The sequence below is a fragment of the Vulpes vulpes genome, chromosome 2 (genome assembly GCF_048418805.1).
Source record: "Vulpes vulpes isolate BD-2025 chromosome 2, VulVul3, whole genome shotgun sequence".
NCBI classification, from domain to species: domain Eukaryota; kingdom Metazoa; phylum Chordata; class Mammalia; order Carnivora; family Canidae; genus Vulpes; species Vulpes vulpes.
This window is the reverse complement of record NC_132781.1, coordinates 34,660,663-34,674,469: the sequence shown is the minus strand read 5'-3', so window position 1 is coordinate 34,674,469 and position 13,807 is coordinate 34,660,663. Positions and strand designations below refer to the sequence as shown.

The window sequence follows — 13,807 nt, the reverse complement described above, 5'->3', positions numbered from 1 at the left end:
TCTGAATCTGGGTTTGGCCATGTGACTTGCTCTGGTGACTAAGACATTAGCAAATGTGACACAATCAGAAGCTCAAAAGATATTTGCATATTGGGCTTTGCTTTCTTTCTGCTACTGGAACCCTGGGGCCATTATACATTACATTATATATAATATATATATATATAACTCAGGATTAGATGAGGGATACCCACCAGTCCCAGCCAATTGCCAACCAAGCCCCTGAAACAGCTGCTTTGCTGACCTGTAGCTGACCTACAGCTGACCATAAATGCATGGATGCCCCAGCTGAGATCAGCAGAAGAAATGCCCAGCTGAGCCCAGCCTAAACTGCTGATCCCCATAATAGTAAACTAAATAAATGGTTGGTTTGTTACACAGTAATGGGTAACTAATTGTGTGTATGGGTGTGGGTGTGAGTGGTAAAAACAGATAGCACAAGCAAAATAACAGTGTTGATACTATGGAAACAGCTGAATTAAAGATCAATGTTTATAACTTAAGTACACATTTTGGTATTTTCCAAATTTTCACCAAGAAATAGATAATGCCTTTGTATTCAAAAAAACTCAATGTGAGGGCAGCCTAAGTGGCTCAGTCAGTTGATTTCAGCTCAAGTTTTGACCTTGGGGTCGTGGGATCAAGGCCAGTATCAGGCTCTGCTCTGCCTCTCTTTCTGTGTCTTTCATGAATAAATAAATAAAATCTTTAAAAAATAAATAAGTAAATAAATACTAAAATAAGTAAAATAATTAAAAATTATTGACTTCAGATAATAGGAATTGGAGAATGGAAGTAGGACAAAAGTTTACTTTTGTTCAAAGGTGTGTAGAACTCTTTGACTAGGACTATATACATATATACTTTGAAAATAATAAAAATTTAAAGTGATAAACAGTCTAGGAACCAATTCAAAAATATATAAGAATTTAGTGTATGATAATGGCAAAATTCAAATCAAGAAAAATTATTCTTTAATTGACATTGGGGCAACTGATTATCTACTTGGAAAAGCATACAATTAGAGCCTGAACTCATACACAAACTAAAATTAATCCTATAAATAAAAGGTTTAAATATTTTAAAGATTTTATTTATTTATTCATGAGAGACACAGAGAGAGAGGCAGAGACACACAGGCAGAGGGAGAAGCAGGCTCCGTGCAAGGAGCCCGATGTGGGACTCGATCCCAGGACTCCAGGATCATGCCCTGGGCCAAAGGCAGGAGCTAAACCACTGAGCCACCCAGGCATCCCCAGGTTTTAATATTTTTAAAAAATATATTTAACTATATGGAACAATGAAAAATATCTATTGTAAATTTATACAAAAGGATCCAGAAAGATTCTCATGGAAGTGTTCATCTTGTTTACTTCTGGAAAGCAGAAAGGGGGGGTGGGAATAATGTTCTAAGGGAGAATATTTTAATTTTTACTTTGTACTGGTTTATAACACTATTAAAGGTTTTTCAAACACTGTATATTACTCATTATTTTTAAGTTTTAGTTTAAAACTCTTTAATAAATAAAATACACAAAACATGCAAGATAATTTAATCTTTCCCCAACTATAGATTGTTTAAAAGTAGATATTAAAAAAAATAAGGGTAGCCCCAGTGGCTCAGCAGTTTAGCGCCGCCTTCAGCCCAGGGCATGATCCTGGAGACCTGGGATCGAGTCCCATGTCAGGCTCCCTGCATGGAGCCTGCTTCTCCCTCTGCCTGTGTCTCTGCCTCTCTCTCTATCTCTCTCTGTGTCTCTCATCAATAAATAAATAAATTTTATAATAAATAAATAAATATTTAAAAATTTAAAAATAAGTAAAATAAAAAAAAATAAAACAAAAGTAGTTATTTAATGCCAGACATACTGAATAATAAAGTCTATTTTCTCTTGCACAATGATTTGGTTTTTTTCCTCATCTGGCAACAAGAAAAAAGATTTCCCAGCCATTCCTTTTCTCTCCTTTCTCCACATTTATAATCCATGAATCTATATGCACTCAATTTTAGAGCTAGGCTCAAATAATGGTTCCACAATTTACTTGTAGTATGATCATAGTCAAATAACCTAGTATCATTGGACTTCAATTTTCTTATCTGTAAAATGAATCTAATGTCCACTTGGTTTTCTTCACAGTGCTGATTTAAGGATTAAGTAAGAGAACATACAAATTGCCTAGCACAAGTAATATTCCCAAAAGCTATCATCATATCATTTTTTTAAAGATTTTATTTATTTATTCATGAGAGAGAGAGAGAGAGAGAGAGAGGCAGAGACACAGGCAGAAGCAGGCTTCATGCAGGGAGCCCGACATAGGACTCAATCCCAGGACTCCAGGATCATGTCCTGGGCTGAAGGCAGGTGCTAAACCGCTGAGCCACCCGGGCTGCCCCTCATATCATTATTATTAACCCTTCAAGAAATATAGGTTATTGTTTTTAAGTGTCTGGCACATAATAGGCTTCAAAAATGTTGCTGCCTTGAAAAAATTATACTTCGATTAGTTCGTCATATTATTTAACAATTTATTCCTGAAACAGCTAAACAAATCAAAAGATGCTTTTAATCTTTTGTTTATACTAAGCACCAATTTACCTCTTACCTCCTACAGTTTGTTTTATTTCTGTTTACCACTACATAAAAAGCTACTATCAAAATATACTGCAAAAGGAAAAAAAATTTTAAAACCTGATTTAAGTCTCTTCTATTTAACAGTACTATTACACCTCTTTTAGTATATGAATCTGAGTAAAAGTCGTAAACTACAATAGTAAATCGTGCATTTCCTCAACTTTGGCCATTTTTTCATTTATTAAGCAAATATGTCAGTACCTACTAGGTGCAGGTCCTGAGCCAGATGCTGGTTATTAAAAAAGTGACAAGAGAGACATAACACTTGTCCTGGTGGACAGCCTGACAAAGAGGCAAACAAAACAGTTAAACCTACAAATAACTATATGATTATAAATTTTGGTAGGCATTGTAAAGAAAAGAACAGGGTGTTAAAAGACTAAAGAGGAACTAATCTTAATTATCTATATGGTTCTGAATACAACATGTCCTGTAACAACAGTACAAAAAACTTTCATCCAAGTTCATTTGAAAGAGTTTATTCACAGGCAGAATGGTAAGGTGATTGAGAGAATCAATTCTAGAGCCAGACTGCCTGGGTTTTAAACTAGCCTCAGGATCCCTGGATGGCGCAGCGGTTTGGCGCTTGCCTTTGGCCCAGGGCGCGATCCTGGAGACCCGGGATCGAGTCCCACGTCGGGCTCCCGGTGCATGGAGCCTGCTTCTCCCTCTGCCTGTGTCTCTGCCTCTCTCTCTCTCTCTCTCTCTGTGACTATCATAAATAAAAAAAATTAAAAAAAAAAAAGATTTGGGATCCCTGGGTGGCGCAGCGGTTTGGCGCCTGCCTTTGGCCCAGGGCGCGATCCTGGAGACCCGGGATCGAGTCCCACATCGGGCTCCTGGTGCATGGAGCCTGCTTCTCCCTCCGCCTGTGTCTCTGCCTCTCTCTCTCTCTCTGTGACTATCATAAATAAAAAAAAAAAAAAAAAAAAAAAAACTAGCCTCAGCTTTGTGACATGAACAAGCTACTTAATTCTCATGCCTTAATTTCCACATGTCATTGGGGAAAATAATAATACCTTTCTCAAAGGGCTAACATCAGGATTGAGTTAAATTTCATTTTATTTTGAAAATTGGGAAATCCAAAGAAAAGTTAAAAGAACTTGCAATATATATTAACTCATAAAAACATGTATTTACCAGGTGAATTAATGTTCCTAGAATGTTTGGAAGAGTTTCTGGCACATAGTAAGTATCATATCACTATATAAGCAGTAATATTAAATAAGAGTAAATTAAACTATGAGAAAATGGGGCACCTTGGTGGCTCAGTGGCTCAGGGCATGATCCCAGGGTCCTGGAATCGAGTGCATCAGGCTCCCCACAGGGAGACTGCTTCTCCCTCTGCCTATGTCTCTGCCTCTCTTTCTCTGTCTCTCATGAATAAAGGCTCTTTAAAAAATAAAAATAAAAAAATAAACTATGAGAAAATGACTTGTAAAATAACGTGAGAGAAAACTGGTAATTTTCTCTTGAGATCGTAGAGAACACCTTAAATATTGATGGGAGGGAGAGGAAGAAAGGAGAAGAGAGAGAGGGAAAGAGACAGAAAAGAAAGAAAAGACGGGCATGTAAGAGGAAGAAAAAGGAGAGAAACCCCAAGGTTCGCCCAACATCAACACTTTATCAAAGGTCAACAGCGCACTCTACTGGACCCACATCTCTTCTACACACCAGGCAAAAGTGATGAATGCTACTGCTGTACTAAATCAAAAAATATAACTACTTTTATAAAAATATATAGTCAATGTTAACATTTAATAAATACAATTATGTATAAGCATAAGCATGAGTCTATAAAAATACCTCACCCATTGTGAAAATTTACTAACAATGAAGAGAATGGAAATAAATTCTAGAGAAAATGATTATGCATGTGGAAGAAAGTAAAATCAGAATGGTAACACTATTAAAAAACAATGTTTCTCTTAACTGTATTTTGACATGGAGACTAATACCTTATTAGATCTTTGATATTTGAATTATCAGTAAAAAAGAAAATCTAAAATATAAGAGAATAAGCATTGGACAATGGAAGGTAATTATGTAAGAGATGAGGTATTGACTCCACTTTCTTACTTGAAGAGACAGCAAGGATACTTGAGATAGGATGATAAAAGACAACTATCCAATTATTCAGTCGACAGGCTGAAAACTATATTATTTTAATGAGAACCAAGAAAATTATAAAGAAAAACTTAAAAGTTTAATGTTGAATTCAGAGGAAAAGAGAAATCATTACACTAATTTATCATTTCCTTTATGAAGGAAAGTTTATTTTATTTTATTTTTAATATTTTATTTATTTATTCATGAGAGACACACAGAGAGAGGCAGAAACACAGGCAGAGGGAGAAGCAGGCTCCATGCAGGGAGCCCGACATGGGACTCGATCCCGGGTCTCCAGGATCACACCCCGGGCTGCAGGCAGCACCAAACCGCTGCGCCACCATGGCTGCCCTTTTTTTTTTTTTTTAATAATACAACTATGGATTTTAAATGTAGAAAGACTATAACATTTATAATTTTGTAGGAATAAGAAAACTAATTCATTAATTTATGAATCCAAGTAACTATTATTCCAAAAATAAATTGTCTTCCCTATAACATCTTATATGAACCAAAACAGAAGATGCATCCTTAGAATTTAAAAGTGTTAGAGCTAAAAGTGATATAAGATATAAAACCTAGTCCCACCTTCTCTTTCCTGCAAGTTGAAGGAACAGATCCTAGAAAAAAATGTTACTTGCCCAAGTCTCTCAATTTACCTTATTCAAGATGTTTAGATTATCTAAACTAAAATGTGATCTACCAAATGTGAGGCATGTGATCTGGCAATAAAGGAAAGATTTAAAATATGGACTGTATTTTAAAAATTACCTAAGGTTTTGATGATAAACCAACTTCAGAAGCTGCTATATAATAAATATTAAATCTTATGAAATCACATTTTCTTTCCACTTCTTTATAAAACCATATATTCCAAAATTTATGGAAAACATTTTTGTGATTTATAATAAGCCACTCAGTAAAGATTAAGAAGTATTATACAATGGGGAAAGGAGAACTATTTGCAAAAGGAATGAAAATCAACCATCATCTTATAGTCCACTCCAATATTAACTTAATATAAAGAAATGAACATTAAGATCTGAAATCATAAAACCCCTAGGAAGTAAGCTCCTATGTCAGATCTTGCTAATGTTTTATGAGTATGACACCAAAAACAACAAACCAAAAATGAACAAGTTTGACTATATCAAACTAAAAGACTTCCTCACAGTAAAGAGTATCATCAGCAAAATAAAAAACCAACCCATGGAACAGGAGAATTATTTGCAAACCCTATATCTGTTAAGGAGCTAAAATCCAAAATATGTAAAGAACTCATATAACTCAATAGCAGAAAAATCAACCAATCCAATTTAAAAGTGGGCAGAAGAGGGACACCTGGCTGGCCCAGTTGACAGAGCATCCAACTCTTGATCCGTGGTCATGAGTTCAAGTCCCACATTGGGCATGGAGCCTACTTACTTACTTACTTAATTAATTAAAATGAGCAGAAGATCTGAATAGACTTTTTTTTTTTAAAGACATACAGATGACCACCAGGTATATAAAAGATCAATGTCTTTAATTCTTAGGGAAATGCAAATCAAAACTACAATGAGCTCTCACCTCACAACCTGTTGGAATGACTATTATCAAAGACAGGAAAAGAAGGAGTGCCTGGGTGGCTCAGATGGTTAAATGTCTGCCTTCAGTTCAAGTCATGATCCTGAGATCCTGTGATTGAGCCCTGCATCGGGCTCCCTGCCCAGTGAGAATCTCCTTCTGCCTCTGCCCCGGCTTGTGCTCTATCTCTTAAATAAAGAAATCTTTAAAAAAAAAAAACAAAAAAACAAGAAATAACAAGCATTGGTGAGGATGTAGAGCAAATGGAACCCTTGTTCACTGTTGGTGGGAATGTAAATTTGTGCAGCCACTATGCAATGGTATGGATATTACTAAAAAAGTTAAAAATATAACCACCATATAGGATCCAGCAATTCTGTGTCTGGGCATTGATCCAAAGAAAATAAAAACACTAACTCAAAAGGATTTATGAAGGAGCCTGAGTGACTTAGTCGGTTAAACATCTGACTCTTGATTTCACCTCAGGTCATAATCTCAGGGTCACAAGACTTAGCCCCATATTGACCTCTGTGCTGAGCATGGAGCCTGCTTAGGATTCTCTCTCTCCCTCTGCCTCTGCCCCTCCCCACTGGCTCACGCATGCACATACTCTCTCTCTCTCTCTCTCAAAAAAAGATATATGTACTCCTATGTTCACTGCAGCATTACTTAGGGGAGATACAGAAGGACACCTGGGTGGCTCAGTCAGTTAAGCATCTGATTTCAGCTTAGGTCATGATCTGAGAGGGTCCTGGAATGGAGCTTTGCATCAGGCTCCCTGCTCAGTGGGGAGTCTGGTTGTCCCTCTGCTCCTCCCCCTACTCATACTCTCTCTAAAAAATAAAATAAAATAAATTAAAATAACAATAGCTGAGATATGGAAATAATCTAAGCATCCATTAATGGATGAATGAATAAAAAAAATGTATATATACATAATGGAATATTATTCAGCCATAAAAAAGAATGAAATCTTGCCATTTGCAATACCATGGATAGACCGATTTCAAGGACTTTATACTAAGTGAATAAGTCTGACAAAGAAAGACAAATACAGCATGATCTTGCTTATTTGTAAAATCTAAAAAACCAAAAACACACACACAAAAAAGCTCATAGAGAACAGACTGGTGGTTGCCAGAGGCAAGGAGTGGGGTGGGGGAAATGCGTGAAGGAAGTAAAAGACAAAAACTTCCAGTTATAAAATAAGTCATGAAGATGTAATGTACAGCATGGTGACCATAGTTGACATGTATTTTATATTTGAAAGTTACTAAGAAAGTAAATCTTGAAAGTTCTCATCACAAGAAAAAACATTTTCTAACTATAATAAGTGACAGATGTTAACTAGACTTACTGTGATCATTTCAAAATGTATACAAATATCAAATCATTATGTATATACCTGAAAATATCAATTATACCTCTATTCAAAAGAAAAAAATGAGAGAAGAAATGTTATACCAGAAGCAAAGTAAGTTCTAATAGAAAAAAATACTTCTAAACTCAAAAATTCTTTCTTTAAATAAATTATCACTACTTATATCTCCATTATTCTTTCTTATATCCATGGAAAGAATCAGTCCTGGCTCTTTGAAAAACCAAGAGATTTACACTAAAAATGCTACCATCCACTTTTAAAATTAAGAGGACAGCAAACCACACAAATCTACACTAGAGTGCCTGAGTGGCTCAGTCAGGTAAGTGTTCAACTCTTGGTTTCAATTCACATCATATCGCAGGGTCATGAGATCAAATCCCACATCAGGCTCCACGCTCAGCTCAGAATCTGCTTGGGATTCTCTTTCCCCTTTTCCCCCTGCCCTTCCTCCTGCTCTCTCTCTCTCTCAAATGAATAAATAAAATCTTTTTTAAAAAAAAATCCACACACAAACCTACAGGTTTTCTTAACAATTTACTAAAATTTACCAACAATTTATGAAAATATTAATTACAATTTTATATTTTGTACTGATTATATTTCTATTTTAACTGCTTATTCTAATTTTGTTAGGAAGAAAAAGTAACATTGAAAATACAGATCCCTTTACCTAAGTATTTGTGAGTTTTTCCCTAACCATTCAGCAAGTACCTAAAATTACTTTATATATACATGTTTTTTACTACAAACTATAAAAAAAGAACAAGTATTAGAGCTCAACCATATGGTCTTTCTGTCATTGCAAAAGTACTTTGGTAATGATAAATATACTTTATATATGTGTTGAATCAGTAAGGCATATACCACTTTTAACTTCTTATAAACAAAAGTTCTAACACTAGTGAAATGTTATCATTTGAGTTACTAGATTTAATTGAGAAATTTAGTTTGTTTAACAATCTTCAAACTTATGAGAAATCATCAGAAACCTTTAGTCTCATAAATAATAAATCACCCATGTATGACAAATATTCCATTTCTACAGCAATATAGTTATGCCACATATAGCCAAGGAAACAAAACTTATAAATTCTGGTTTAAAAAATAAAACCAATATAAAGATATGGATATATACATATAAATACAATCATACCTTGCCAATAAGAAGACCACATTAAATGATTAATATAGCACATAACCAAGAGAGGCGAAATCAAAGCACTTGGCTTAAAATTAAGGTACCTAGCCAGAAACTCTGCTGACAAGTGGTCTAAACTATAAACAGGTTCAGCTATAGACATCCTTAACAAATATTAAAAGAATTTGTTACTTAATTATAAAACTAATTCCTCAAAATTATTATCAATCAATACTGTATCATGTACTTTAGTAGCATTTAAAGATAACTATATATGTAATATTAATCAATATTATATAATCTTTATTAGCAGCACACAAATATGTAACCATTTGCTGCTACTACTATCCCTATTGCTGCTACTTCTACTACCACTTACCACTTAATAAGCTCTAAAATGTGCCAGGTATACTCTAACCACTTTATAAATATTAACCTATTTAATCCTCATAATAGCACTGTGAGATAGGTACTATTACTATCTCCATTTAACAAACGGGGACATTAAAGTAGCAATAGTTTAAAAACTTCAAGGTTACACAGGTAGTAAAGAGCAGAGCTGTGATTAAAACCCAGGTAATCTGATTCAAGTTCATTCTCTTAACCAATAAAAACAAAACAAAATTTTAAAATCCACTTTCTAAAAAATAAAAAAAAATTAAAAATAAATAAAATCCACTTTCTAGGGATGCCTGGGTGGCTTAGTCAGTTATGTGTCTGACTCTTGATTTTGGTTCAGATCATCTGAGGGTCATGAGGTCAAGCTCCAGCTTGGACTCCACATCGGGCGTGGAGCCTGTTTAAGATTCTCTCCCTCCCGGACCACACCTCCCCAACCTCCACTTCTTTCCCCATCTACTAGCTTGCATGTGCACACACTCTCTAAATAAATAAACAACAACAACAACAAAAAAACGATCAAACTTTATCTGGGTTCCACTTTTAAAAAAAAAAATCCACTTCTCTTATTTTAGCTATTATCAATCATAGTTTATTCTATGCTTGATTTCTTTCTTCTTGAGGCTTCTACATTATATTTCTTTCCTTTATGTTGGTATGAGAATCTGGCTTAGATGACTTCAGGATTTGAGAGGTATTTTAGAGAGACTGTATAATAAAGTGATTAGAGCATCATACTGCTTAGGCAGGAATTAGCTCTAATATTTGCCAGCTTTGTGACATTAAGCTTACTTACTCCTCAGAGTATCCTTATCTATAAAATGGGAATAACAATATTATATGCCTATGCTACGGTCTACTAACAAATATTTATTAGGCAACACTATATGCTATTCTAGGTACTAGAGATACATGTGAAAAAGACTGGCATTATATTCTAACAGAGCAGATAGATAATAAACAGGTAGGTAAATTGAAATACTAAGAGCTATGAAAATAAGGCACTGTTAACGAAATGAGGGAGGAAACACTGACAGGCAAACATACAGCATATATTATTATTGACAATTAAATATTAAAAGCTCCTGAGACGACTTCTCTAACTATATGCCTTTTGTGAAGATAACCAACAACTTTTCCACCATTTAGCATTTGTAAGAATTTAAAGGAAGATTCTTTGGGGGCAGGGAATATAATTTTCATTCACTCTGCCTTTACTAGGCTCCTACCACAAAGCTAGGTGCTTGGAACATAAAGACGAATAAAATAGTCACAGCCTTCAAGGATGTCTCAATATACTAGAGAACCTGCTGTTTCCTTAATGGAACTTAGAGCCTTGCAGAGAAGATAGTAAGTATTAAAAATCTGGAAGTACAAGGAACATTCAGATGAGAATCTAACTCAAATGTGAGGATGTCACAGAAAGCTTTTTGATGAATTAGCAGAAGTTGGTCAAAAAAAAAAAAAAGAGGGAGGATGAGCTGAGAGGGCAAAAGAAAACAGTTAATAAAGGTCTTATGACTATATAGATAAACAAAAGACTTATAAGCCACCTAAGGATTTCTGGAATTTGTCACATAATGAGTTTTTTCATTCTCCACCTGAAAAACTAAAAATACAGACAGAATATTTGAAGCAATAGTTTTTAAGATACAGGATATCAGGTAAGAAAGAGTGATCCTGAGCAGCCCCAGTGGCCCAGCAGTTTAGCGCTGCCTTTGGCCCAGGGCGTGATCGTGGAGACCTGGGATCAAGTCCCATGTTGGGTTTCCTCCATGGGGCCTGCTTCTCCCTCTGCCTGTGTCTCTGCCTCTCTCTCTCTCTGTGTGTCTCTCATGGATAAATAAATAAAATCTTAAAAAAAAAAAAAAAAAAAAAGAGTGATCCTTGAGAGAGAAAATAAATGAGATAGGCCCTATGATTGCCTAAGCTTACTGTCTTGAGAGAGCTAGGCTGTGCTATGGAGAAGGGAACCCAGATAAAGCTCAGCAAACCTGTGTTGAAGAGACATTGCTCTTCAGTCCAGGAAGTCAGGAAAGACTAAAGTTCAGGTTAACAAACTAAGGTAGATAGAGCTACACAAAGAATGAATTCCAGAGATCTGTAAAGGGACCTCTCAAAAATTTAGCAGAGTATTGATCAGTACATGTAAGTGAGAAAACCATCCAAGATAGTGGAAAGAACCACTTGAAATGATGAGGCACTCACACAGGGCACAGAATAGTGCCTATTCCCACCAGCCAGACTGGAAAACCTAACAATTCACAGAGCATTAGATAGAGGACTCCAAAGGAGCTAGCCTCTATTGAGGTAATACACAACTAAATTCTACTCAGGTCCCATCTAACAAGTCCTAAAAGCAGACCCAAAAGGATCAAGTTGATTCCAATTAACTGCATCTCAGAACAAAACTCAAATGTATATATATATATAACAACATCCAACACCCAACAGGTAAAATTCACAGTATCTTAAATTTAATTTTAAAAAATGAGGCATGATTCCATTTATATAAAACTATGGAAATGAAAACTGATCTATAGTGACTGGGGAAAAAAAAAAAAATCTCAGGATGCCTAGGGATGATGGGAAGGGGAAAAAAATAGGTCCACTGGTCTATCTGGCACTTACAAAGGATCTTTTCCAGGCATTATTTTATAGTATCAGGTATAGGCCATTTAGAAAATATTTGGTTCCCTGATTTTACAGATCTTATAAGTGTTAGCACATTTCATTATACAATACCCAAAAGTCACATTCTATAATATTACCACCATTATTATCAGGAAAGTAAGTAAAAGTATCATAAAGCTGCCAAGCTCACAGTGGCATATACATTTTTTCAAAATTCTGATTTTCACTCAAATTTTATCAGGCTTACTTTGCTTATTTTCAAGAATTAGCAGAGTTCATCTGTTAGTTGGTCTTTCAAGTAAAAATGATGTTCCATGAAAAAAAAAATGGCTAGTTCAACTAACAATCCACACTATCCTACAAATATTTTTCCTCAAGACAATCATCCTATTCCTTTATGCAAAACATTTTGAGTACCACTCACTTCTTCACACAGAATATTAAAAATCTTAAATTATTACTAATTTAATAAAATTAGCAATTTTTACCTCTTCATCAAGGATATTCTTAAGTAAAACCGGCTTTTTTAAACTGTGCATTAATGATGGTAAAGAAAACTAGTATTAAAACAAGCCGGTACCACTATCTTGATGGGCTCTGACAATTTTACCTATTGTTGTTTTGCACCATCAATGTAAATGCCAAGGCGGTTTTTTTTAGAAAGGAACTGCTCCTTGAGAAGTGCCTGCTCTAAGAACACTGAAAGAATTATAGGGAAGCAGAGTCCACAACATTAGAATGTACAGGAGGAAAAATCCTTCAGATTTCTTTCTGGTCCAATTCTTGCATTTTAAAAATGAGGAAACAGGGGAACAAAGAAAATAGCATTTCCCATAGCACTTACAGGATTTCTGAATTGCCTTCTACTATTCTTTGCATTATATTATTCTTTTTTTTTTAATGAGTTTAGCAAATTCCATATTTTCTCTCTTTAAACTGTTCAATGGAATAAATACATACATTTTGTGGAGAAAAGGAGTTTATCTTTTCTAATGGAGAGTTGAGTTTTGTAGTCTTTCCTGAAGCAACTTTTGCATCCACATGATGTACCTCCTTTTCAAAACAATGACGCTTTCTAATCTGTAAACACAGAACCAAAATGAAGTTTAATGTAAACTAGAAGTCTGAGCAGGCCAGTTGTTCTTAAAGATCAAAACAGTTTTCAATATGTTTTCAGCATTTAAAAAAAAAAAAAGATGACTATTTCTAACTGGCAATAACCAAATAATTTTTAAAAATACAAATGAGCACCTTATATTTCTCAAATCCTAACCAAAACAGCTTTAGTCATGTGTTAAAACTATAGTATTGTAAAATGATCTTCCCATAAATAGTCCTATCATATGGACATCAAGTGTAGTATTATAGCAAAGTCCAATTAAATATCTAATTGGAAAGCAAAAGTAAATAAAAATAAAACTTCATTCTAAATTGCAAAAACTCATGGGCGTCTGGGGGGCTCAGTCAGTTGAGTGTCCAATTCTTGGTTTTGGCTCAATTCATCATCTTGGGGTCATGGGGTTGAGCCCTAAGTGGAGCTCTGCGAGTGGGGCTCAAGATTCTCTCCTCCCCTTGCCCCTCACCTACCACACTTTATGTCTTTCTCAAATAAATAAATCTTTAATAAATAAATGTGTAAATCGAAAAAACTCAGAATAACAATTTTAAATGTAAATATTCTGATTTCCTACAAGATAGAATATATTATTTGATTTTTTTTTATTTATTATTTATGATGGTCACACAGAGAGAGAAAGAGAGAGAGGGGCAGAGACACAGGCAGAGGGAGAAGCAGGCTCCATGCCCGGGAGCCCGATGTGGGATTCGATCCCGGGTCTCCAGGATCGCGCCCTCGGCCAAAGGCAAGCGCTAAACCGCTGCGCCACCCAGGGATCCCTATTATTTGATTATTAATATTATCTTCTAAATTTTTGATAATTCAAGTTG

The 13,807-nt window shown here is 35.1% G+C and overlaps 1 protein-coding gene across 1 annotated transcript in view; it reads right to left on the bottom strand.

The window, feature by feature from the left end:
* BRIP1 (BRCA1 interacting DNA helicase 1) overlaps window positions 1–13,807 on the bottom strand; it is a 182,436-nt gene that overhangs the window by 153,246 nt on the left and 15,383 nt on the right. The window contains exon 6 of the mRNA XM_025996062.2: window positions 12,821–12,940. Within this exon, the coding sequence (XP_025851847.1) occupies window positions 12,821–12,940 (120 nt within the window). The remainder of the gene's footprint in view (window positions 1–12,820; window positions 12,941–13,807) is intronic.